This window comes from Orbicella franksi, chromosome 3 (genome assembly GCF_964199315.1).
Source record: "Orbicella franksi chromosome 3, jaOrbFran1.1, whole genome shotgun sequence".
NCBI classification, from domain to species: domain Eukaryota; kingdom Metazoa; phylum Cnidaria; class Anthozoa; order Scleractinia; family Merulinidae; genus Orbicella; species Orbicella franksi.
The window spans coordinates 14,011,506-14,038,954 of record NC_138147.1 but is presented as its reverse complement, the minus strand read 5'-3'; the positions used below and the strand labels follow the sequence as shown (position 1 = coordinate 14,038,954).

The 27,449-nt window shown below is 37.6% G+C and overlaps 2 protein-coding genes across 2 annotated transcripts; both read right to left on the bottom strand.

The window, feature by feature from the left end:
* Nucleotides 1-1,021: 1,021 nt before the first annotated feature.
* On the bottom strand, nt 1,022-4,314 carry LOC145481382 (uncharacterized). The gene is made up of 3 exons (XM_081459867.1): nt 4,054-4,314; nt 2,350-2,661; nt 1,022-1,654 (listed from the first exon to the last, which is right to left on the bottom strand). The coding sequence occupies exons 1-3, from the start codon at nt 4,139-4,141 to the stop codon at nt 1,293-1,295; spliced, it is 762 nt and encodes a 253-aa protein (XP_081315993.1). The 5' UTR covers nt 4,142-4,314; the 3' UTR covers nt 1,022-1,292.
* Nucleotides 4,315-6,416: 2,102 nt separating this feature from the next.
* On the bottom strand, nt 6,417-11,119 carry LOC145480405 (uncharacterized). Its single transcript, XM_081458686.1, has 2 exons — nt 10,999-11,119; nt 6,417-7,567 (listed from the first exon to the last, which is right to left on the bottom strand). Exons 1-2 carry the CDS (start codon nt 11,117-11,119, stop codon nt 6,624-6,626), a joined length of 1,065 nt encoding a protein of 354 aa, XP_081314812.1. The 3' UTR covers nt 6,417-6,623.
* Nucleotides 11,120-27,449: the final 16,330 nt, after the last annotated feature.

The following is a 27,449-nucleotide window of genomic DNA, read 5'->3' as shown; positions in this document are numbered from 1 at the left end:
GTGAAAACCCGGCTTCAAGCTGGTAACAGTTATTGCACGCTGACGACAGTTTGTCTATTGGTATTTTTTCTAAGTCAAACAGCAATTTTTTTCATGGATGTTGACACTTTTAAAACATAATTCCTATTTTTCTTTTCCTAAAATATGGAAAACGCTAATAATTCTTCGGGTGATGCTGAAGATTATTCCTGTTAGCCACAAAATTTTGAACTCAAGTTTTTCGCCGGGCCTCCACCTTTCGAAAAACCTTACATGTAGTATCTTTGGGAAAAAGAGCGAGAAATCTGTGCTGCAACATCGTGGAAAAAGTAGAGAGAGCATTGGTACATTATTTTGGGTTGCATAACAGCATATTTTTTAGTAAGCCACATGTCACAACACAAGCATTTTATTACTTGCCTGATCAGTGACTATGGTAAGCGAGCTAGGATAACGAAGGACACCACTCTCTATCAGAGTACAGTTCTTGATCTACTATTAAAAAACGAACTTATCCAAACAATAATCATAGCCATAGGCGTAGCTGAACACAGAGACATAAAAGAAAAAAGGAGAGGTCCTTGAGATGAACGCTGAAAAGGCAATCCAGGTTTTGAATTACACTTTGGTGAATTTTAAACATCTTTACTTTAACATAGGTGAGAGCAGTAATCCGTTACTGCGCTGATAAGAAAAACGACTACTTCCAGGGATTTGTGCTTTACCTCACTACCTATTTCTCGCTGCAATGAAAACTAAGTATTTTCCATAACAGTGCTACATCGCGGCTTCGTTTAGAATTATAAAATTTAGAGTACGTCGCTATACTTGCGAAAACGTTATATTCAAGGCATCCTCGCAAAATAACTTCTATTTGTTTCGAATTGTAAACTATTTTAAAACTGATCTCAAACAATAAAATTAAGAAAAATAATTGTTAAAGACTAATTTTTTATCAACTTTCTGTTCCCATCGCCAGAATTTAAAGCAGAGTCATTTGCATAATCTACAGTTTCTACCTCAAGGCAACACTTGGCCGAAAATTTAGGCTTTAACAAAGTTCCCGTGAGATTAATTTTAGCTTTTTAGATAAGCGTCAAAATATTTTTCAGCTTTCTATTTATCTAGTTTTTATTCATTCTTTAAAATATATTTTGTAATTTTCCCGCCAGAAGGATTTTAGTCAGTCAGAGCAATACTTTTTTTAGATTCAAACAAATTGTAATTCCTTGAGGATACTTATGAACAAATGTAGACACTATTTCTGCTCATCCTTACTGTGCGCGAAAATAATATAGTGGTGCCACGCCAGGTCATGAAACAAGCGTGAGCATCAAGGAATAAATATAAACAAGTAAAGAGCCTGTGCCGCAAGGCATGGGAAACTGAAGATTGCCCTCGGAACTGAGCTGAGTTACCGAGGTACCATCAATCTCTTCGGATAAGTTACAGCTTCTGGGACGCCGTCGTTTCCATACATTTGTTGTGTTTGATACTTGTATTGTCGTGGTTTCGCCAGCGTAGGTCCCCCTACTCGCATCCGTGGACACTTCTACCGTGGCACTGGTTAAGGTAGAACTGGGGAGCGTTGACAAGGAAGTAGTTGAGATTTCCGTGGTAGATGGTTCTGCTGTTGAGTGAGTTGGCTTGTAAGGCGACCCGGAAGGTTTGGGGGCTGAAAGTTATGTTTTGTACAAAAATATAAGTTTCCAAGTTACAAAAATTTTGCTTCTTTAGCTAGAACATCCGACTTTTTCGGAAATAATCAACCTTGTTAAGTATTTTACTGCCTGTGGTTTCGCGTATAAAAACAACGTGAACTTCATAAAGCAACTCACATTTCTACGGCTAATTAAATTGTGCTGTCTCCCACTTTCGAATGCGCAGCAAATTTTTTTAAGTTATCTGCGCGTCTACTTAATGCCCATATTTAAGGTCATACTCCCTCTTAACAACTAGCCCCTTGGGAAACAGTTATGTTTTTGTTTTCCCAAGAATCCACTCCGCTTCGTCTCGTAAAATATGAAAATTTTAGTGAAAACAAAACTGACGGATTCCCAATGGAACAGTAATTCAGTGTTTTGTTACATAGCTAGAGTTTAGTGTAAAGTAATTAGGCAAGAATTACCTTCGAGTCAAAGTAACCTCTTGTTAGTAAGAGAGCTGGTGACTATTGCAAAATTTTCACCCGCAGGGTGACGTTCAGATTTAGCCATTGAAACATAACCATAATGCAACCAATAAGGACGTATGTTAAAAGAAACTAAACTCCTGCTATAAAATAATTATGTTATCTTATATCATCTTCTTGACTTTGGTTCAGCTTAAAAGCGTAGACTTTGCATATAGAGGGAACACATACTAACTTACAGTATATGCAGTCATAGAATATCCCAATGCGTATCCTAATGTTCAGGTCTCGGCAGGGAAGATCCATGCCTTCGTAAACTCCATGTGACAAGTGGACTTTGCACTTCCGCTTGCCATCGCATATTTTTCCGAGAATGGATGTCAGTTTTTGTTCGTCACGTTCTGAGGCGAAGCACTTACTTCTGTTTCGGCTGGGTTGATTGTCGCAGTAATCTTCATTTTCCTCTTTAAATTCCACATTCATGATGTTGATTATACCTGGATAGTTCTCACATTTAGAGAAATTTCCCGTAGCGTTCTCGCAGATTAATACTAACAAAGAAGAATAAATTCAGGTATAAGTACGGATTGTTTTGATATCAGGTGTTGTCATTATTCAAGAAAAGTTAATCTCCTACAATTGTACCCCAGAAGATCAAAGTGTGCTCTTAATTACCGAATGACAAAGTTAAAATATGTTTAATCCAGAACCAGTAGCTTTGCCAGAAGACGTGCAGTTAATTTTTTCTAATTTTCCATACATTTGCTTGTAATTTTTTTTTCGCGCGAACCGCGCCACTCAGCCAAATTTACTGACAAATGTATGGAAAATTAGAAAAATTAGCCGAGCGTCTTCTAGCCGAGCTAAATCCTTCAAACTTGGCGAATAAGATCTTCTACCTAGTATTTTAACTTTGAAATTCACAAATTGTGTAAAATTCAAGTTTGGAAAAAGTTATTTGACAACGGATTCCCATACAAACACTGTAATTTCTGACCGCTTTGCCTACTCGTCAAGATGGCATCGAAAACCGTGATAAGGTATATCAACAACAAATTGATTGATTAATTGAATGACAGACTGACTGATTGATTGATTGATTGATTGATTTAAAAGCTCGTTATATTTTGTCCCTTCCATGAAGAAACATTTTATCAGGAACAAAAAAAACTTGCCTTCCTATACAATCTTATTGTACTCGTCGTCATGAAAACCTAAAACGGGCGCTGTTAAATAATATTACCTTAATAGATTTTTTCTTAAGTAAACTGAAAAAATACATATATATTACCTTACTAGATACCTCTTTTGATGATAAAAATTTAAAATAGGGTGCTTGATTGACATTTGTTTTTTTGCAATACTTCTGGACAATATTAACTGACAGTTGAATATCCCTGCCAAAAAAGTTCCTTTTGATCATACTCGCTAGAGTCTATGCTACATGACAGCTAAAGTAAATTAAAAAACGTCGACTTTTTATTCCATACGTTATTTCGTGTGTACCGTGTAGAATTCAAGGAATGCTTTTTGGTAAAGGATTCAACACGGGAAATACATCTCGTATAAATGCTAAAACGTTCAGCGAGCCAGACTGGGAGAATACTTTGGTAAAATTACATGAAAGTTAAAGTAGATAATTGTCATTTCTCATTGTTCACTATATTTGTTGTGGGAAAATCAAGTAATAAAATATGTTTGAAACTGATAAGATCCAATTCTCTCTTGCGGACTATTACTCTTAAAAAATAAACTCAAAAAAGCCGATTCCAAGTCAAGAAAAATATACAATCCATGCTTCAATCGCGATTTTACGAATTTTCAAGAACATTCAATAGCGACAATATAGTGCTCTTCATGTATAGAAATACCATACCAATAGTGAACTACCTGAAAACTACGAAGAAATTCGCTCTGTTTAAGAAGGATATTTAAAGTCTTACGATGATTTGGGGAGTTCGGCCTCTTAGCAAGCATTACATTCACTGACGTCAGAACAAGAATGACCAGGAGAGTGCCACCAGCAGCCATGGTTGTTTAGCCAATGCAACACTGAGTTGTACTTTCCACTTCAAATTATGAAAAAAATACGAACTTCTCGTGCAGGCTTCCTGCACTGCTATTAGCGTCGAGGCTTGTTTCTTGGGCTCGGCATAGGCCCCGAATAAATACCCGAAAACGTGATAACAACAATTACACTTCTACAGCCCCAGTCTACAAATTGCCGAAGGCGCATCACAATAAAAATGAGTTAACATAGTTAAAAGTGTTTAGGATTAAAATGTAAATTAAAACGTCCTCAAGAAATATTAAAAGAAATGGATGTTAAAAGGCGCTTTTAAAAAGACATGATTTCAAGTGTTTTGTTTTTTTAATTTAATGGATTAACTTTAAAGATTAAAAGCGCTTATATTTAAAAATTTGAATAACAAAGTCTCAAGAAAAATTAAAAGAAATGTATCTTAAAAAGATAGGATTTCAAATGATTTGCTTATTATTTTATTTTATTCTTCTTATTATTATTTTTAATATGAATGGAATTATTAGTCCTCATGTTGAACGTAATGGTATTCATAGTCTAGGTATTTCTACTGCAAATGCTCTTTCTCCGTATGTTTTCAGAGACAAACTTTGATAATTAAGCAACATAACATGTTGACATTTATATATAGATTATTTAGCAATTTTATAAATTATGCATCATTTTATACCACTTCATCTTTTTTTTTCCATTGTAATCTGTTATTTTTCCGAATTATTATATTGCTGAAGTGTTCCGCGATGAAAATGAGAATTATGATTGGTTTCCTTAGGGGTCCAAATTTTGCTATACGGTCAGCTTTTTTATCGACTCAAATAAAACTAACAAGCTGGTCCACATTCAAAATTAATGGACTCCATTACTTGGCATTAGCCTTACATCAAAGGACATTCACTCATTATGGCCTGTGGTTGGATTATTGCTTAACCAGAATTAACTCCAAATGCATTCTTCATTTTGGATTCACATTGGCTATGTGAATATGTGGAAGCAACTTAGTACTAATTGGTCTTTTGAAATTAGTTGTAGGTATAATCATAAATTCGTTAACTGATCACTTCCCCAAAGCGGAAAGGATTTGAATTGAAATATTTAAGCAGAATCGTTTACCGCCTCCAAGTCGCGTGTTAAGTGACACCATGTTGTAAAAAATGTCTTCAGGTTTATTAATTTTTTCAGCCTTGTTTATAGATGGGACTACACTACGAGCTTAAACGCGTACACGTTTTAATAGTAAATAGTAAATGATAATTACAAGCTTTTTACATTACAAGAATATATATTTTAAATAAGATACATAAATTTGCACATAACGCCTGCTTGTCCTTCTTCTTATAATTGCACTTTTCCGCGTCATCCGGCGTTCTCTAACGATACGTTCAAAACACCCTTTGCTGCATAATTTATCCTTTCTCCATCAACCGAACAACTGACTTGGATGCACGACAGCGTCAACTGGATCTGAGCTATCATTGACAATGGCGACCAGTATTGCGCATTTAAAAAATGTTAAGCTGAGAATGATAGGAGTTGTCTCTGCTACAATGAGCAAACTTCATTTCAATCCCTTGCAAAGGCAACAAATTTTACCTTAACACATACATGTATACTGTGCAAGGGACAAACAAATATGCTGAAGTTGCTGAAACAGTTACTGATACAATAGTGCGAGAAAATAATTTCCAGACTCTACAAGGCTTCTGAAACTTGCAGCCGAGAAATTAAAAAGTGAATTTTTTAGCTGTGTTAGCAAACTGCTTCTCGACGGGGCAATACAAAACTGTTTCGAAAACCATTTTCGACCTCTACTGCAAAACTCATTAATGCCGCTTAGCACCTTCTACACCAACTAGACCTTTAGGTTTGAGCTGTTTTATATAATAATCTAATGAATGCGCGCGCTCTGATTGGTCAATCAGCTATGGTTTATTGTGCCAGTAAACTCATGGAAATTTCGTGTGTCTTCTGAATAATTATGTAAAAGCAATAGACCACAAGCTTCTATGGTTTAGAGGCATGATAAACCATAAAAACGCGTGGTCTGTTGCTTAAAAAAGTACTGCATGAGGAGGTTCTTAGATATGTGCAACTGCTATTTTAATGATTTACGTGTTTACTTATTAAGTTAGTTTTATATTCTTTTTGATGTTGTTAGCAAGAAAGCCTGCTGTCCTAAAAGTACCATATTTCCAAAACGGCAGGTTAAAAATAAGCCCCGTTTTCAAGATGAATTTTTCATGTCCTTTGTTCTGGGCTCAAACTGCACTTGGCATGCAACAACTTCTCAGCACCAAAATTTGAAAAATTAGTATATCTAAAAAAAACGATTGAATCATGGTGTTTGTAATAATAAAGTGTATTATCGTTTGTCGCACGATGTAGTCACTTTAGATGTAGATCGCGACGTTTCGACTGCTTACTGCTAGTCTTCTTCAGGCGATAAGGTCGACTGATTGCACGGTATCATTTATATCACAAAGGTCGGCTGTGATTGGTGCATTTCGATCCTCCTATTGTTCCATTGTTCCGACAAGTAGCTGTTCCCTCAGTGGTCCGCTGTTGTACCGTTCTCCTGTTGTTGTGTTTTTTGATCGTGGGCATCCATGCTTCAGGAATTTCAATTCCACTATCCCTGTTGATGTTATTAGGGTGAAGTCTTATGTGAATAGCTTCCTTGACCCTGCATGTGTACCAGTGAGGATCTCGATCAATAAACTTGACCTCATTCCAGATAGGATAGTGGCCGGTCTCGTGGGTGTGTTCAGAAACGGCGGAGGTCTGGGTACGGGCGAGTCGTATATCGCTGTCGTGTTCTTTGATCCTCTCCTGCATAGATCTCCCTGTTTCTCCGATGTAGACTTTGCCGCACTCACAGGGAATCCTGTAGACAACACCATCTTGCTTAGCCGGGTTGACGGTGTCCTTTGGTCGCACTAAGTGTGACCGAAGTGTCGTGTCGGACTTGAAGACGGTGCGAATACCTTGTTGTTCTAGGCAGCGGCGGAGATCTAGAGACTCCGAAACTCGTTGGACATAAGGTAAAACGGCGGTGGATTTAAATTCCGCGACGGGCTCTCTTCTTGGGGTTGTTTGTGCCTTTGTGATCTTCTGTACAAACGAGGAGGGATGTCCGTTAGAAACAAGTACAGATGACAGATGTTTCTTCTCTCCAGCGATTACTGATGGTTTGGTGAAGAGATGTTTAGCCCGGTCGTACAGAAACTTCACAATACCGCGCTTTACTGACTGAGGGTGGTGTGAATTATACGCTAGGTACTGATCAGTATGTGTAGGTTTCCTGTAGAAAATACCGCGCTTTACTGACTGAGGGTGGTGTGAGTTATACGCTAGGTACCGATCAGTATGTGTAGGTTTCCTGTGGACACTGGTGGTGTCTGTACGACCGGGATAAACGTCTCGTCACCAAACCATCAGTAATCGCTGGAGAGAAGAAACATCTGCCATCTGTACTTGTTTCTAACGGATATCCCTCCTCGTTTGTACAGAAGATCACAAAGGCACAAACAACCCCAAGAAGAGAGCCCGTCGCGGAATTTAAATCCACCGCCGTTTTACCTTATGTCCAACGAGTTTCGGAGTCTCTAGATCTCCGCCGCTGCCTAGAACAACAAGGTATTCGCACCGTCTTCAAGTCCGACACGACACTTCGGTCACACTTAGTGCGACCAAAGGACACCGTCAACCCGGCTAAACAAGATGGTGTTGTCTACAGGATTCCCTGTGAGTGCGGCAAAGTCTACATCGGAGAAACAGGGAGATCTATGCAGGAGAGGATCAAAGAACACGACAGCGATATACGACTCGCCCGTACCCAGACCTCCGCCGTTTCTGAACACACCCACGAGACCGGCCACTATCCTATCTGGAATGAGGTCAAGTTTATTGATCGAGATCCTCACTGGTACACATGCAGGGTCAAGGAAGCTATTCACATAAGACTTCACCCTAATAACATCAACAGGGATAGTGGAATTGAAATTCCTGAAGCATGGATGCCCACGATCAAAAAACACAACAACAGGAGAACGGTACAACAGCGGACCACTGAGGGAACAGCTACTTGTCGGAACAATGGAACAATAGGAGGATCGAAATGCACCAATCACAGCCGACCTTTGTGATATAAATGATACCGTGCAATCAGTCGACCTTATCGCCTGAAGAAGACTAGCAGTAAGCAGTCGAAACGTCGCGATCTACATCTAAAGTGACTACATCGTGTGACAAACGATAATACAATTTATTATTGCATCTATCACGATGAATAACAACAACCTTTTCCTCGACATGGTGTTTGTGTTCATCAAAGCAAATATCCAGTCCAAGGTGATGAATGCAACTACAGTACCATGATTCCTACAGGCGTGTCTTATAGATGGAATTTGCCATTAATCTGTAATCTGGTTGCCACTGATTTGAGAAATAAGATTCTTCAATTCCTTACTTTTAGAACAAGCAGTACTCAAACACAAGATGGCTACATGCGTTCGTAATTGCATTGTGCCTCTAGAATAAAAAGTATGAAATAACTACTTCTTTCACGTGAGAATATATCTGCTCATCGAACATTATTAAGGCATTTTTAGGAAAGGCTTATTCTGACATTGTAGTAACAGAAACCGTTCGTAAATCATCGGCCATCGTGACGTCGACCTTTTCACCAAGGACTATTATAATTTTATTACGTCAATAAATTCAACAATGAATTACTGCCGCTGAAACTGGGAGAACCTTGAGCCCTCTCATAAGGAACTATCTTTGTTAATGCTTAAATTAGAAATAATCGTGGTATTGTAATGTCGTGTTACACAATGTATTTCCTAGCTAGAAAGCTGCTTTAAGATACATCAAGCCATTACATGCAAGGGAGGTACACAATTAGGACACAATAATGGTACGCAGTTGAAGGACCATCAGTTATGGGGTCACACAACAAGAACGCAATATAAAATGCAACTAAAGTTGTAGCTGGGAGAAGATGGTAGTTAACTGCTGCTGAAAAGATTAATTCACATGAAAATCTCCAAAGCCAGAATTAGCGCAATTAAGACACTAGAAATGGTATAAACGCCTTCCCCGTTGTACAATACAAAACCATAGACAACTGGTGTTGAATCTTCTTCTTTTTCAATTTCTTTGTTTGTCGATGAATAAAAAGCCGTATCTCGGGTTGGATTGCCAGTTGACCCGTTTAGAGATTGGTGCGAGGTGGAGGGCCTCGTTAGCACCATAGTTGACGGGGGTTCTGTCGTCGGTGGAAGTGTTTCTGTCAAAGTTAAAACGAAAGGACGAAGAATGAAAATCTGAAGAATTATGATCAGGATAAAACAGAAAGTTATTAATTATAAATAGTTGTTGGATGATTTATCTAAATAACGATCGAGAGTTCTTTTTTGGCATTTGTTTGGTCAGAATTCATTGTTACCGTACTGGGAAGCAACTTTTACCCTGTTTTTCATTTCTTCAAGTTCTATCAACTATTAGTATAAATCTACTAGCGTTCCATCACGCATGCCGTTCTCTGATTCGCTACGCTACTCACTATCTATTGTGTTGTAGACAGCGAGTAGCCTTGCAGTGTGCGCTTGTTAACAAAACGACGTATTTGCAAAGAGGATTTAGCTAGCGTTCTGAACAACGAGCTAATTAATATACACTAAAACAATGAAATTATTCGCCCTCGATTTCTACGCGTGAATTCTACGTAGAATTCTACTAGTATACTAATGCAAATGCTGTAATCTGATTGACTGAGCCATTGCACACCATCAGCAATAAATGTGCAGTGGCTTGGTGTGGACGACAAAAATGCAACGATTCCTCGTTTCTCTGAAGTTTTGAAAGAACATATAGAAACAAATGGATAATCAATTTCCTGAGAAGACTAAAAGGAGGGTACTTACGGTTTCTTGAATTAAAAAAAGCCCGAAATTTTTGAAAGAAACTGATAAGCATGCGTACACAACGGCAAATGTCAAAGTGACAATTATATTCAGTCCGTGCGAATTCTCTAAAGCGTGTAGCTTAATACTAAGACCAGCAATAATTGGAATCGTTAATTGAAGAAAATTTCAGTTAAAATTCTACTAAAACAATTCGATTATTCGCTCTCGATTTCTATGAGGTGATAGTCGATTCGGTCTTTGGCCTCATCAGCTATCACCTCATAGAAATCTCGAGCTCATCATCTAATTCTTAAATAGAACTTCTACTCACATTCCTCGATTCAGTTTATTATTTCCGGCTTGTTTAGCCCATTAGCGTGAGTTCTCTTTCTGTGTGAGCGTGTTCTGTATGTACCTGATAACAGGTACATACAGACGGGCGCGGTGGCCTCATGGTTAGTGCACTTGTTTCCGGATCGAGCGGTCCTGGTTCGAACCCTGGCCGGGGACATTGCGTTGTGTTCTTGGGTAAGACACTTTTTAACAGTACTTCTCTCTCCACCCGGGTGTATACATGGGTAACGGCGAACTTAATGCTAGGGGTAACCCTGCGACGGACTAGCATCCCATACAGGGGGGGGGGGGGGAGGGAGTAGAAATACCCCTAGTCGCTTCATGTTACAGAAACCGGGATAAGCTCTGGCCTAATGGGCCACTTGGCTCGTATGCAGACGTAACCTTTACCTTACTGCCCAGTTTTTCTTGTCCCTTATTTCTTATTATTAATGGTGCAAAGAATAATGTAAATGTTGGACACAAACAAACTTGCTGTTGTTGCTTATATTTTTATGATCATGTGCCATGCTATCGTTTGAGCTTTTAACAAATATTAATCTAGCTACAAAGTCATCATAGAAGTGATATAAACAACGTTTACTTACTGCATTCGTACACGACATCAAGATACTTAAATACTGTTGGACATTTATCTCCCATAGTGTTCTTGTCCACACTGACATTGCATGTCATCTGTCCTTCGCAAAGTTTCCTCACTAAATTCATCTTATCCACAGGGTTGCAATATTTAGCGCTGTTACCGCGATTGCATATGCTGTTTTGCTTTCTGGAATACTCTGCGCTATGAATTTTTATCGCCCTCGGTGACTGGCAGTGTAGATTCATAACGTCATCTTGGCAGGTGAATTTGACTCTTATTCGGGCGTCCGCTTGATGAATTGCACCTGAAAGGACAATCATTCAATTTATACGGGCCCCTTCCTAAACCGGCGTCAGATGTGGTTTGAGTTTGTTGTTGGTTTTCACCCTTGCTGAAAGGGGCTTTCACCCGATTCGCCAGTTTCTGCCCTCCATAAAAAAAAAAAACAATTCTGAATCCAATTTGATCGGTAATCCGAGGGGCACACTTAAGAGTCCGTGTCCATAAATATGGAAAATAACTCGGCGAGGGTCGAAAATACGATTTCGCTCATATTTCTACGGTAGATAGGCTAGGGCATGACAAAAACTATTTCGCCAAAAAAACTATCCAGTAGTTTTTGTCATGCCTAGCCTATCTACCATAGGAATACGAGCGAAATCGAATTTTCGACCCTTGCCGCGAAATTAGGAATTTGTCTGATTTTTACAGGCAGGCACTCTTAATGTGCTACCCTCGTTTAACATGTTTGATTTATTTATGTTATTTTTGTAAGGCCCTGTTCAAACGTCGCGCTTTACATGTGCCGAACCTTACACTCCTTTGAGTCGACTCAAATACAATAGCTTTCGGCGGTTGATTCAGACGTCGAGCCTAATTGTTAATTCGACTCAAAAATGTTATTTATACTATGTATCCGTAATGTATATATGTATTAGATTCGACGCATGTAACGTTCGTCGTCTGAATCGAGGCCAAACTTTTGCAGTTCTTCTCGATTGCCGTGGGCGAATAGAACGGCAAGGTAGACCCAAATGCATGTGTGTCGGTCGAAACAATTTACATGGCGAACTTGATATATGTATCTAATAGCGACATTAGGTTTGCCACATGTAAAGTTCGGCGTTTTACCGGGGCCTTAACGACGTTTGCGCGAAAATTTTCCAACATTTACCACTGTAAGATGATGAAAGATGATGAGTTAGTTATGTCAGAAATGTAAAAAAAGGGGGGTCACCGACTTCGTTTTGGAGAGAGCATGCCTGGAAGAACACCCTAAATCTGAAAAAATCGGGCTTCGTTAGCGAATAAGGCCACAGTATCTGTAAGCCAAAACATATTGCAATTAGATCTTTGAAGTGAAATGTTCTCTGCCAAATATTGTTTAAGTGGACCTATTAAGTGAATTTATATAGTCAATGGTGAGGTTCCTTAAAGAACAAGTTCGCATTTAGGGACCATAGTTTCACGCGCCTTGCAGCCGCAACATGGCACTAGGATTCGATGACCCGTGGAGAGAAATGTTGAAATTTATTTTTAACTTCCCACATTGACTTTTTGTTCATTTTTGGACAATGTGGAGATAATTGTAAATAAAATCTGTTTCTGGAAAGAAAAGTAGGAGTCAACGAACGTCCGAGATCGTTAAATCCAGCCAAAGCTATAGCAATGGCCATCTACTCTATCATTGTTCATTTTATTACTTAGCGCGCTCTCATGCATGAGGTGGCGTGTGAATTTGCGTGCGCAATAAGGATGCGCAGAAACAATTGGCGCGAACGTCCTTAATTTGTCTTATCGGTGACATTTTAGAGGCGTCCATTCACGCATCATCACCAACAAACAGACAAAGGAGAAAGAACGCAAGCAAGCAAGCCAGAAAAGTAGAAAAGTTAGGCTAGAACAATAGCAAACTTGAAACACTTACATGGGTTTACAAGATATGTCACGCAACACATAAGTACGTTTAATGAAATTTCGGTTTTACAGTTTTCACACTTGCATATTAGTGCGTCCAATTTTATTTTCCTTTGTTGCAATTTTTACTATTAAACATTTAAGCAGAGACGCACCTTCTAATATGTGTTTTATATTCGTTGTAATTTGTTTTGAAAAATGAATACGGTATTTTGATTTGAAATATCACGTGCATTTTCTAACTTTAGATGAGGTATGGACCATCCTTCAAAGAGAAGTTTAAATGAAGTTCGTTCATTGGTTCTATCATATCACTTCGTAAACAGAAAACCGAGAAAAGTCCCATTTGAGATTTTTCTCAATAGGAGGTAAGCAAAACTTTTGTAGTTGACGTTTTGTCCTTATTAACGTTTATACTTGTTGAATATCATTAAGCTAAATCAGAATTATAACTCAGATCAAATAAGCGAAACGCCACTATTTTTTTAGCTCGAACGTGACAACAAATCCATCAGTATCAGTAAACGTGCAAATTATACAATCTCCATATTAGTGGCGTAATGTTTTTTGTGGTAATTTTCGAATCCAATTTAGATGCAATGCAACGTATGGTAGAGAAATGTTTGAGTTTCTTTTATCTGATGGTTATGTAAATGTAGGGTTGCTTGTTATTTGTTGTACAAATGCAATTTTATGTTAAGATCAACGTTTCGTACCCAGATACATTTTTCCTGGATTTGGCCATATATATTTGTGGTTCCATAAATTCTTAGTGTAGTCAAAACAAGCAAAGAGTGTTGGCTTTGGCTTTTAAATCGGAGTTAGAATTTTGGAGAAATTTGATAGAAAGTCAAGATAACTTCTCCTGCAAGATAACTGATAAATTGTATTCATCTTCATTCGAAGACTTGCTTACTACAATAAAAGGGATTTACCTGTATGACAAAAGTATACGTTCTTGCAAAAACAGCAATGTGTTTCCAGCGTGTTTGCTGGCGTAACATGAGGAGTGAAAGAGGTTCAATAACTTCTCTGGGATGCATTGTGTTAAATTCAGTTGTGGCGTCAGTCACCAGCAATATACACAGCGCAACGAAGCGAATTCATCTACTTCGATTCCTTGAAAATATGCTTTAGAAAGCCACTGTTGTACATTGGCCCATTCTATTGAAACTGTCAATCAATGAGTTCGTTGCCTCTGTAGCAAAAGGCCGTGCTTTAGACTTTCTTAATCAAATTTCCTTTCTCATTAAGACAAAGGAAGTAGTAAAGAAAGAAGAGTAACAATGGATTCAAACTGTTTCTACGACTGAGCCTGACTGACCAAAAAGTCTGCTACAAATTCTATTCCACAAGCTTAATCAAATAGAAGTGTACAGTGAAAGATATTAAAAATTGAGCATGCATGGCAGAAAATAAGATCATTCAATAGTGAAAAAACAAACGAAAGCCTTACCATTATGAAGAATAAATTCATCATGGATCGCGAATAAAAAGAATCCTTGAAATAGTAAATACGACAAACGATACATTTTATCCTTTTGAGATTAAAAGCAATCGGCCACTTAAAAGTTTTCTGAAATTCCAAGATAAAATTCCCCTTCAAGCAGTAGCACAACAGGGCTCTGAATAAAGTGCAATACCACACTAATACGCTTTAGGGGGAAATGTGTTTACATTTGTAGCTGTCCTCCAATGATTTTCCCCCACCTTCAGTGATTTACACTCATTTAGGTCACTGTGTGTGTTTTATTAATAATGAATGCGAAACAGCTTTAAATGTGAATCTCTGAGTTGAGAACTTTATTTTGAACATGAAGTTTAATCAACATTCGAGCCCGCATTAAAAGTCAGTTGCCTGAAGGCCAAATCTTCTGTTTTGTTTTCATTTTTTTTAAGGTTTTTATTATTCTATTGGATTTTTCAAGACCAGTGAAAGGTTGTAGATTAAAGCTTAATCTCTTTGCTATCTCCCGTGGATCACATCAGACGGGAGGCTTTTATAAAATGCGACAACACTCTAAAACATTTTCACCTTACATTTGTTAATGACGCTAAGATTATGTTTTTCTCGAGACTAGATCACTACTCCGAACAAAAAAAATCGCAATTTTAGTTGAACAAGGGCTGTTTTATTAAAACAGAAGGCATTTGTTGTTTACTTAACAATTAATTTTCGAGTTATCGCTAGCTGAAGGTGAAGCTAAAATTTTTACAAAAAGTTAATTTGATTTATTTCAAATTAGGAGCATTGTCGGGTAGTTTTGCATCAGATTTCTTGACGCAACATTTAATTTTTATCAGAAAGACTGAATTTTAGTTCAAAGTGTGCCTTGATATTAGAAATAGTCATCATACTGTTTCTCTTGTCCCATTCTCTTGAAAAACTGAATACGCGTACTTACTAGAGTACGACTATTTACCATCTTATTCATACTTACACTTGACGCTTTCGACGTTACTGACACCTACAACATGCAGGAAATGTATGCCGCATATGAACCCAGTAAATGATCTGGTTCGTTTCTAGATCCTGTAGTGCCATGGTTAGCGTCTGAACGATTTGCAGAAAGTCATCGGCTCACCTCCAATGACTAGCGCGATTATTAAAAAAAATAACAAAAAAAAACAGCGCTTATAAACAGTGTACACCAACGTACTCATTTTAAGATTAAACAGCATGTCTCGTATTCAAGGCAACATTCATTTTCACATGCGCTGATGTGCAGTGATTATCGCCGCTATTTGTGTTAAATTTTTAATCAAACTACGATGGCCTAAGAGCAAGAGTTTATGTGATAACGTGATCGTGTTATTTGTAATACTGCAGTCTCTATGCATTGACGCACTCGAAAGCTTACTCCTGATAACTTGACAAGGGCGTAGGTGGATATTTTAAAAAGGAAACAATATTCTAACCTGGGGGGTTACTCCTAGAAAAGTTAGATGGGGGTGTGCGGCCCACTTCCCAAAACCCTTACCCTATTTATGACCAAAATCTTTGATTTTTGCTACCTTATTTATGACCTGGCCAAAAATTCGATGCCCTATTTATTACCGTTTCTGCCGGCACAGTTGCCCTAATAGTAAGTTATGAAGGGCTTTTGTTGACGGTCGTATTGATAATGATGAAAAAGTATCTTCTTCCAAGAAATATACCCAATTCAAGACTAGAGTGCTAAAACCATACCCTATTTAAGACCAAAATGGCCAAAATCGATACGCTATTTATGACCAAAGCGGCTGAAAAAACCTACCCTTTGGGGCCACACATACCTATAAAGCCCATATAAGGGAGTATCCCCACCTCCCAGGAATTCTAACTTAGACAGAAACCATTGATAATGAACATTGATAATGGACATATTCTCATGATAAATACAACGAAACATAACACAGTCAGAGTCATCAGCGGCCAGCAATTTACAATACAGGAAACAAAAGAACGCTTCTCAAGTGTTTCCTCTACATAACTATAAATCACGATCTCCTTCGTCCTACTCCCGGTCTTTTTACGTATCGATTTAAGTTTATATAATAAGCCAAATTTTTCTCGCATTTTCAGTGGTTTTTACTTATGAGCAATTGGAGGAAAGACATGTACATTCATCATTAACATTTGCTTTTGTTTCTTGATTGTGTAATAAAGATAGATTCCATGTTGCAGTGCATCTGTTCAGTCATAGATCACAGAAGATGTCATTTAAAATGTGGTAAGAACATCAGTGACACACTCAGCTATCGACTCGTGTGCCACTTTTTTGTTCTCACTACATGATGACGTCATCTGTTATCAATTAATGTACAGACGCACAGCAACACGAAATCTATTTGGGATTTAATCCAGGAAGGAGAGCAGAGACTGTCTCTTCTGCCTGTGTTCAAACAATGCTTAGAAAACAGCCGTAAGGAAATACGAGCGCTGATTGGTTAAAGATCGTTTTTCTATTACTCGAAGATGTTAGCGTAATGATGACGCGAACAAAGAGACTTTACATTTTGATGATCAAAGTAAACAAGCTGTTTTCTTTTTTAGTTCCCGTGAATTCTAAAAGATAACATGTTCTCCGTGTTCTATCGAGTTATAGAAACATTCGTGGAAGTTTGGGAGAACTCGGAAAAGCTGTGAAGACACTCACCTGTCGGCTTGTGTTTCTCGTTCTCCCAAACTTCTACTCGTGTTTCCATAACTCGATGGAAACACGGCACATGTTTTCTAAGAGAAGAAGAGAGAGAGTTCAGGGAGTGAACGATAATGGAATATACAAAACATCAAGCAACATTGTTCCCCTTTATACAGTTTGATGTTTTATGAACAAGTAATATAGTTGTGCGCATTTGCAAAGAGTCTGAGGTGATTTGAAAATGGTCCGAGGATATTAAAGTGTTTTACTGCCTCAGGGCGTTATTTTTTACTCGGACGTTTAGTTCCTGTAGCCGTGGATGATGGTAGTACTTTTTTTATATTCGATATCTCTAAAAAATAAAAATAAAATTATGTGACTAATTTTTTTAAAATTTCCTTTTGTCTAGACGCAAGACGTTCTTTTAGGCGCATTTGTTTATTTAATGTAAAAGGCTCTGTGTTTATATGAGCTTAGGCCGGTTGGGCTCAGATAAAATAGATACCTATGATTATTTTACTAGCGGTTAGACTATAAAAAAGGTTCTTCGTGTATTTAGTGCCAAAACTCCAATGTAAATGAACTATAAAGAGAGGAATTTCAAGTAATATATCAAACACGAAAGACGTTTGGATTTTTGACGAACTTCGAAGTCTTTGGAAATGTGGTCAAACACTTCTTGAGTGTTTGATATATCTTCTCAATCGAAACTAAAACTAAGAAGAAAACGGAGAATTAAAATCGTAAAATCTTTGCTAATTAAGATCAGATATCCAAACACCGTCACGGTCATGATTTACTTTGTTTAAACTTGATGAATAATTAATAACTTTGAGAAGGCTGATTCAACAACGGAACATTATAAGTCATAACAAAGTGAAGGCTAAAAGTTTTCAAGAGCCACCCACAATTACCATAAAACGGAAATGCGTTCAAAAGTAAAGTCATCCTCAGAGTAAGTGACAACCCTTGTGAACAACTGTTCAAAGATTGCTCCATCAGGCTGCTTAGTAGTCTCTTGAGTGTCTTTCGATAAAAAAGGAAGTAAAATGAATTTAATACGTGCTCCCCTTGAAATTTTTCCTGGTTTGTGACGTGCTCAACATTTTGTTTTTACTGGAGGGGTGTGTTACGATAGAAGCAGGTAGTTTTAGCGACCATTATAGAGGCCGAGGTCTATTAAAATTACAATTAAACTCCGCCATTTCGAACTCTCATGGGAGACGAAAAATTGTTCGAAATAGTGGGAGCTCGAAATGGCCGATGGTAAATGCCCGAAGAGCAAAACCAAGGGAAATGGTTTTTAGTTTGCCGTATCGGGGAATTCGACGTAACCGAGGTCGAATTAGTGGGATCCAGCTGCAGCTTAAAAAAAACTGGGCTCCATCAATGAAATGCACAAACCACGGCGGTTTGAACTCTTGATTAAACGTAGAAATTGGCTGTATCGTGTTGTTTTCTTTTTCTTTTTTTTTCCACAGTGAAATGACTTCAAACAAAAATGAGCCGCGCCAAGTTAGATATGTGGCTATTAATTATGAAATTTTTAAAAACACAATCCCCTTAGGATTAATATAGCGCCCACGAAGAAGTTAGCAAAAGATGCAGACGATGTACGAAGATAAACCTCTTTAAAAATAAATGACAATCTTTGAAGTCATTTTTACAACTTGTAGAGACAGTCCTAACTTTCTTTACCACGCAGATGATTATATGTCAAGGCTTATATGATCCTTGCCTTTGGGAATACATTTACATAGCGGCGTTCTAAGAAAAAGCCTCTTCTGATTGTTGAGTAGCCTCTCGAGTATATTCCTTGGAAACTAAAATTACAAAGATAATAAAACCTGCCTCTTACAGTGCATACACCACAATAAAAACTATTAAAAAGAGACTTTCAAGTTTTTTGATCCACTAATGGAAAATGAACGTGGTGTTTCGATAGAGCAAACTTGACTGCTCAATTTATGAGATGCTTTTTGTAAAAGACCTAGAGTCAACTTTGAACATGAAGTCCGACTCTATCCGGGCAACTATTTTTACAGCGCAGAGTATTTTATATTTAATATTCATTATATCATTTGTAGGTTTTAACATATTATTATTGGCTCATCCAGCTTTTTGTATTTTAGAGTTTTGGCACTAACGTTTTGTAACGCTTAGTGCATATTCACTTATGTTTATCGCTTTTCAAATTCTCGTGTTATAATTTTACTCATGTATGCAAAAATTTTAATCACTTTTAAAATTTAAAAAACGATCTCAGAGAGGTCGAAACGTCGTTTTTTATCTCTAATTGTTATTCGAAAATGTGTTCCGAACTTTTTCCTCTTTGACGACTTGCAAAATGCAGAGCAATTGTACTGCCTAATACCATCTCTTTTCCTAAAGTCATAGTCCAATCCGTGGTTATTTTTTCAATGGCCTTTTTTCTTGGAATAAGCGGATGTTTCATTTCCAGTACTTGCCTGTATATGCTAGTCAGTGCCGTTGAAATTCACATTTTCTTTATCATAGTAAGAAGGGTCAAAACTAAGAATGTGTTATTTTAAAATTAGCATCTCTTTCTTTAGGAACCGTAGCTTTATAACCCTGGAAAAATATATCAGCCTAAAATATAGGGGGAAAAAAAAGAACAAAATAGCAATGGAAGCAGCTGAACACACATACAAAAAGCAATTTATAAAAGTTTTCTTTTTTTACTCAAGTTGCGAAAGCATTACAAACTAATTATTCCTTTAAAACTCCATTGAATAAGTCAGCTGATGCCCTCCATTCAATAAAGTACTCAACCAGTTACCTAAGGCTTCTAGCACAAGAGCTAAAGGCAGTCAGCACTTACATAAAACTATCAATAGTAGTGGCGTAGTGTCAACTCCCACGTTGCAGTCTGGGTAAATAAGATCATTTATATTTGCACCATCTTTCTCAGCACCTGATCAACTTGAACAAGTAAAGCTTGATAAACACATTGCTTATCAGTTATGAACATGAAGGCGTGTATTATGCTTCTCTATCTTTTGTTCGTAACTTGCTGCATCTTGCCGAGAACAGACGCTGTTCAAGGTCCTCAGTTTAATGCCAGGCCCCATGGAAAGCGATCCACTCAATCGGTAATGTGAATTTCTCTTTAACTTTCAAACCTACTTAGTGCTGTTTGATCAAATACCGTTTAGTTTTGCGGAGTGTTCCTTGGGCTTCCTGATATTTACACTGACCGGTAAAAAGCTCAAATGAAATCACCACACTCTTTGAATTTAGATTCATCTAAACGTTATGTATCATGTATGTGATGCAAAAGCAGTAGAGTCCTATTTATGGCAAAAACAGCAAGAAGCTTACCACAGTTGATTGTTAATTTTCAGATATCGAAAAGAGAAAGAAACATCCGGGGCATCTGTGCCGCAATGACTGATGCTTGTAAAAGAGGAACAGAAGGATTCCAAGCAACGCCGGAAATTTAAAAGAAACTAATTGGACGAGGAGCAGAATGTAAAGAAAAAAATAATAATGTAAATCGCCTTAATATACAAGTATAATATTAAAAGTACTGGAATGTTTATTAGATTGTGTCATAACGTCTGCATTTAGAAGAAATTTACATTTCCCGGATTTATTTTGATGTCGTACTTTGATCTTAACCTAACTTTTCCTTACTAAACGCATAAAATTGACGTAATGTTCTATATCGCAACACCACAGTCAAAAAATACGAAATTGAATGACTCGCCAAATCCTCACAAAAACGATACGCGAGCGATAAATTAACATTAGACAAGGTTTAATATGATCGTGGAGTTAAATTTGAACCTAAATGGAGACAAGCCCTCAGTGTAAGCACAATGAACCTCTAAAACAGACATTAGCTAATGTACCCGGAAAAATTATAGCCCAATATGTATCTTGAATAATATAATGAACTTCAAGGCTGAAATCTTTTTAAAGCCATAATTATTTAAAATAATACTGAATGGGTTCTAAATTACATATTTTAGCCAAAAAACTTGACAGGGAAACGGAAACACAGAGACGTTTACAAATATTACTTAGTGACATTCTTACACCTTGTGCATGAAAAAAAAGCCAACAATGAACAATACCAGATACATAACGCTAAGATAAATTTAAATTCCAGTGGTTTGGTGGTTCTATCTGTTCTATTTTGTTGTTTGTTTGTTTGTTTTTTTCACTCAGGACAAATTATCAGTAAGCCCACAATGAACGAAACCAAGCGAAATTTTCATCACACAAATCAGAGTTAAACTAGGTAATAAAAGTCAAAAAGTGTATATTACCGAGAAAGCTGATCGCTTCCCATTTGGCCTACCCATATTATAAGACGGATTGTGAACTCCGTCTGTTTTAGGCAAGATGCAGCAGGTTACGAATAAAAGAGAATGAAGCAATATACACGTCTTTTTGTCCATCACTGATGAAAACACTGTATATCCAGCTCAACTAGCGCAAGTTAATCAGTTGTCCAAAGAGGCGGTCCATATATAACTGACCATTTTACCCATACTACATCGTGGCTATTGATAGTTTTGTGTAAGTGGTGACGGCGTCAAGCCCTTGTGCAAGAAACAAGTGTGCAAGTGGATGGGGAGTGGTTTTTATGGGAAACAATCAGCTGGAATAATGCAGGCGCCAAAGTTGAATTGAGTTTTAAAGGAGTAATACATAACAGTACCGTAATGCTTCAATTTAGCGCCTGTGGTGCTTACAGGAAGGGGCGCTTATAGGAACAGGGGCGTTTATTAAACAATGGCACTTAATGTGTAGCACCTATTAGAAAGAGGGCGCTTATTGGAAGGCGAACGCTAAATCGAAGCAGGTCTTGTAATCCTTTTAATGACTGTAATCCTTATAACTATACCACAAGGCAGAGTTTAAGGCTTTTTTTTGCCAGAAGTGAAGCTCTATTCTGGGAGAAGGACATTTCTTTAAAGCTGCGCATAACTTTTTAATGAACGTTTTGAAAATATTTACAGCGCCAGTATGGATACCAGTCTTCGAGCTGAATGGGCCACCCCGTACAATTAAATAAAAAACTTGTTTCTTATAAGCATATTGTTCCACTGTCTCCTTATTTTAAGTTGCTTTTTGTCCTCAATCTAGCTAGATGCCACTTGTAATGATTTTATAGGAATTCAAATATAAACGTATAATGATGTAACAGAAAATAGAGAAAGAAGTAGCACACGTTTTTAACAATTCAAACGAAGCATAACGGCGCCGTGCCCTGTGGTGTTCGAATAAAGATTTAATGAGCATCACTATTGCGCCGTTATGTTTCGCTTAAATTCCGTAACGTTTGTGTTGCTTCTTTCTTTATTGCTTGTAACCTGATGCATCATTTAGACATTTATATTTGAATTCCTATAAAATCCTTGCCGTTAGTTAAAAAAAATACCTAGTAGTAACATTCTTACACCTTCTCCATGCAAAAATTTCTTCTGTCTGTCGAGTAGTCTCTCAAGTATCTCAGCTACGTGGAAAATAAAATTGTACAACTAATAAAACCGCTAGTATGTCTGTACCACAATAGAAGAAAGACGCCGATTAAGAAGTGACTCTCTTTTCCACTTACCTGGTATTTCAAACTTTTTCGATCCACTAAAATGAACGTCATGTTGTCATATTACAAAGTTTTCTTGCTTACTTCCAAACTGTATCAAGATACCTTAGCACATCCAGAGTATTTGTGCTGCTGATGAAATCGTTTTTTCTAAAGTTTCCCCGCCGTGACGCTATGCTTTTGAGTTCCATAACATTTGCTTAAGAGCTTTTTTGCTCTAGGAATGAACCGATGTTCCAGTTCCATTAATTGTCTGTAGATGCTTGTTAGCGCAGAAATAACAATCCATTTTTTTGTTTAGCATAGTGAGAAACCTTAAAATAAAGATAAAGAACGTCATGCGCCGTTGTATCTGCATTTTAATATAAAAAACTTTAGCTTATACGATTCTAGATATTAAAGAAGACTTTACAAAAACAAGGATAAGACGACTATGTAACCATATGAATGCCATATGCAAATAAGAAACAATTTTTTTTATATGAAAGCTTTTATGCAAAGGCATTACAAACGCTACTACTTCGATTTAGTTTTATTATTCCGGTAAGCGCCATCTTTTTAAACGCGCTGCACATTTAGCGCCGTTTTTTAACAAGCGCCCCTATTCCAATTGGCGCCCCTTCCAATAAGTGCCCTCCTTTTAGCTACCAAAAGTAAATTGAAGCCCAGGCGATAAATCGAGTCAGTATGGTACTTTTATGTCTTACTCCTTCAAAACTCAATTCAACTTTGGCGCGCACATGATTTCAGCCGACAAATTAACTTATAATAAGAAGACAGTGTAAGCAGATAAAAGCAGTATGCTTAAAAATTTTTTTTTTCTTTGGAAAAGCACCACAATGTTCCAGCTTCGATTTAGCGTTCACCTTCCAATAAGCGCCCTCTTTTCAACAGGCCAATACGCGCACCCTACCAGTGAGCACCATCCCTTGAGCTACCAAAAGTGAATAGCTCCCCAGACGCTAAATAGAATCATTAAGGTACCTCTATGTATTACTCCTTTAAAACGCAATTCAACTTTGGTGCCTGCATTTTTCAAGATGATTCTTTGCCCCACATAAACCACTCCACCATTCACTTAAGGTTTCTTGGACAAGGGCTTGCGCGGTCACCACTTCATAAAACTATCAATAGCCACATGGCAGTCTGGGTACAAATGGCCAGCTATATATGGACCGCCCCTTTTGACTCCTGATTAACTAGCGTTGGTTGAGCTGGATATACAGGGTGTTCATCAGTTATGGACAAAAGCACGTGTGTACTGCTTCTTTCTCTTTTGTTTGTAACCTGCTGCATCTTGCCTAAAACAGACGCAGTTCACAACCCTGCTTACAATAAGGGCAGGCCAAATGGAAAGCGATCCGCTATCTCGGTAATATACACTTTTCCCTAACTTTCAAACCTAACAATTCTTTATGTGATCAGACTTCCGCTTGGTTTTGTACATTATGGACTTACTGGTAAATTGCCCTCAGTGGAAAAATAATATCAGATATAGTTGTCAAACCATTGGAATTTTATTTTATCTAAGCATTATGTACATGTAACTTGTATGTGGTGCCGAAACAGTAGAGTCCTATTTGTGGCCAATACACCAAGAAGCTTACGACAGTTCTTTGCTAATTTTCAGATGTGGAAACGGGAAAGAAACATCCGGGACATCTGTGCCGCAATGAACGACGCTTGTAAAAGAGGAACAGAAGGATTGGAAGCCACGCTTGAAATTTAAAAGAAACTAATTAGACCAGGAGCAAACTTAAAGAAAAAATCAAATGTAAATCGCCTTGAAATACTATTATAATATTAAAATTACTGGAATGTTTATCAGATTGTTTCATTAAAGTTCGCAAAGTGATACAGGAAAAGATCGTCGCTGTTTTCTTGCCACAAGCTTTCCCTAGCGACCATAGCATGCTCTACGTTAGAAAATAACGGATAATGTTAATTCCTCGATTTATTTTGATGTGACACTTTGACCTTTAACTAACTTTTCCTATTAGATGCATAAAATTGACATAATATTCTATATCGTAACAACGCAGTCAAGACAAATCATGAAATTGACTGAATCTCTAAATCTTCACCAAAAAAGATAAACATACGATTGATTAGCGTTAAAGCAGGTGTGTTATATCCGTAGATTCAAATTTATACCCGATCAGAGACAAGCCTCCGGCGTAAGGTGAATAAACCTATGTAATAGAGTTTGGTTAACATTTCCAGGGAAAATTTATGAACGAGTTTTCGCAACGCAATCTTATATTTTGAATAATAGTGGAGACTAAATTCTATATAAAGTCATTCTTAATTAACATAAGACCGAACAGGTTCAAAACTGAAACCTCTTATCAGAAAACTTGACAGGCAAACCGAAACACAGAGACCTTTATATTTGAATTCGTATAAGTTCTTGCCGTTGGAAAAAAATTACGTCGTGGCATTCTTACACCTTGTCCATGAAAAAAAAGCTTCTGTTTGTCGAACAGTTTCTCAACTATCTCAGTTCCGTTGAAAAATAATATTATGAAACTAATAATACCTCCCTCTTAAAGCGCATGAACCACAACAGATGACGACGCCGGATTAAAAAAGACTCTCTTTTACATTCATTTAGTACATGACATTATTTAAAATGTTTCGATTCACTAGCAGAAATTGAAAGTATCGAACTCTAAAAAAGGCATCTTGTCATATCACATACTTATCTTTTTTTGACAACTGGGAAATGTACCAAGACATCTAACGCACATACCGAAAAAATGTGCTTCTTAATATCTTTTTTCCCTATCATTACAGCCCACTCCGCTGTTATGCTTTGCTTGCGTTCCCTAGCATTACATTAGCGCTTGTTTTGTTCTTGGAATGAGCAGATGTTTCACTTCCATTACTTGTCTGTATGTCAGAGCTTGTTAACCCAGCAATTAGAAATCCATTTCTTCTTTAGCATAGCTATAAATCTTTTAAAAAACAAAGAATGTCTTGCGCAATTTTATCCCGATTTTAAAATGAACTTCTTTTTCTTTTAGGAATCCACAAATAAGATATAAGTTCCAAAAAAAAGAGTAACCAGATGAAGCCCACATGCAAATAAGAATCAAGTTTTTTTGGTAAACCATGGCAAACGGTAATGCTTCGAACTAACACACTCCCTTTAATAAGCGTCCTTTTTTCTGATAAGCGCTCCACATTGAGTGCCGCTTCTTAATGAGCTTCGATATTCCAATTAGGGCCCCCTTCCTACAAGCGCCGCTAAGATGAAAGCAGCAAGCAAGACACTGGCTGATTAGACGAAGGAAATATGAAGTCTAGTTCATCATCTAAACGTAATATTGAACATTATGACTATAAGAAACTCTACTGTTACAGTTCTTGAGTCTAACTATCTGCTGTTTTCAATGCAGAAAGAACTGTTCAACATTTAGATGTAAACGTTAAAAAAGAAATAAGCGCCCCTCTCCAAAAAGCCCCCTCCGTTCGGCTATCAAACGTATCTTAGCGCCCCAGGCGCTGAATCAAGTCATTACGGTACTCTTGTGTATTACCCCTTAAGAGTCCCTGTCCATAAAAATGGAAAATAACTCGGCAGGGGTCGAAAATTCGATTTCGCTGATATTTTCATGGTAGATAGGCTAGGGCATGACAAAAACTACTGGATAGTTTTTTTTGGCAAAATATCCTTTTACTTCAAAGAAATATGCAAATTACCAAACGCCGTTAAAATCATCATTTGACGCACCATTTTATTAAGCAAGTTTGAGAGCCTCGCATGCAAAACCACACCATTCTTCCGTCTTTAAAACACTCAAACATTTTCGTGCAATGTTTAAATGTGTACTGGGTTGATTTTAGGGAATGTTGCGTTGTCTTTTTGGGTACAAAATAATTAAATTTCGAAGACATGTATTTCATTCACTTAAAAGTACTTCGTGAATATAATTAATTTTCACCATGTGCGAAACCTTCAAATGGATTAAGCTTCTGGTGGTTGAATCGCAGAAGGATGGTCTACAGACTCCTGTAAAAATTTCTTTGGGTAAATGATTGTGAGCGACGCGAGAGCTTTTCAAAGTACGTTAAAAGTGCAAATATTTGACCACCCTCGTCAAATTTCAATTTACGGGTTAGATATATATTTTAGCATGCGCCACATGACTTGACCTATGTTGAGTTGAAATAGACACAGAGCTGATAATTTCGAATTGTTCTAACCTCATTTGCTGTAAAAGGCAGGTCCAAAGCCGATTTGACGTGTTTCTAGTCGATCTCTCGCCATTCGTCGCACATGAAGCAGAAATTTGCTTTTGTTTACATAACGTCCGATGTACATCGCCAACTGTCAACTTATTTAATCGTCGAATACCATGAATTTGTGACCCTCTTTCGACACACACGATCACCACTGCATCTAAGTCAAAAACGGCTAAGTCATTTGTAGATAGTTGCTTGCTTTGCACTACACCAAAAGATTACGTTTGATCATCATGGTTTGATGGCTTGAATCCTTGCGGTTCCTTGTTCGTCACGCAATGCTGTCATTCCATTTTGGGGGGTAGCGGTAGGGCAATTTCTATCCTAATACGTAAGGCTCCGTAATGCTTGGAACCACTGGGAGCACACAATCGTGTTGAATAGGAAGAGATTAAATTAAGAAATGAAAAGAATGAATAGTTTACCATTGCCCCTGTTGTTATCTTTTACTCGACCACCGCTACCTACATGCCCTGCGTAATACTGTAACGCTAAACTCATACCTAGGTCTTTTCGCGCTGTGCAATTATTTTTGGTTTACATGTAATACAGTGGGCTACCCCCGGGAAAATGGGTGGTGACCGCTTA

Coding starts and splice junctions, on each gene's coding strand:
- LOC145481382 (XM_081459867.1), bottom strand. CDS start 4,141: ATGGCTGCTGGTGGCACTCTCCTGGTCATTCTTGTTCTGACGTCAGTG. Junction 2,662..4,053: donor GCCGAACTCCCCAAATCATC/GTAAGACTTTAA, acceptor CTTCTTTGTTAG/TATTAATCTGCGAGAACGCT. Junction 1,655..2,349: donor ATTCTATGACTGCATATACT/GTAAGTTAGTAT, acceptor CATAACTTTCAG/CCCCCAAACCTTCCGGGTCG.
- LOC145480405 (XM_081458686.1), bottom strand. CDS start 11,119: ATGAATTTAGTGAGGAAACTTTGCGAAGGACAGATGACATGCAATGTC. Junction 7,568..10,998: donor TGATGTCGTGTACGAATGCA/GTAAGTAAACGT, acceptor TTTGGTGACGAG/ACGTTTATCCCGGTCGTACA.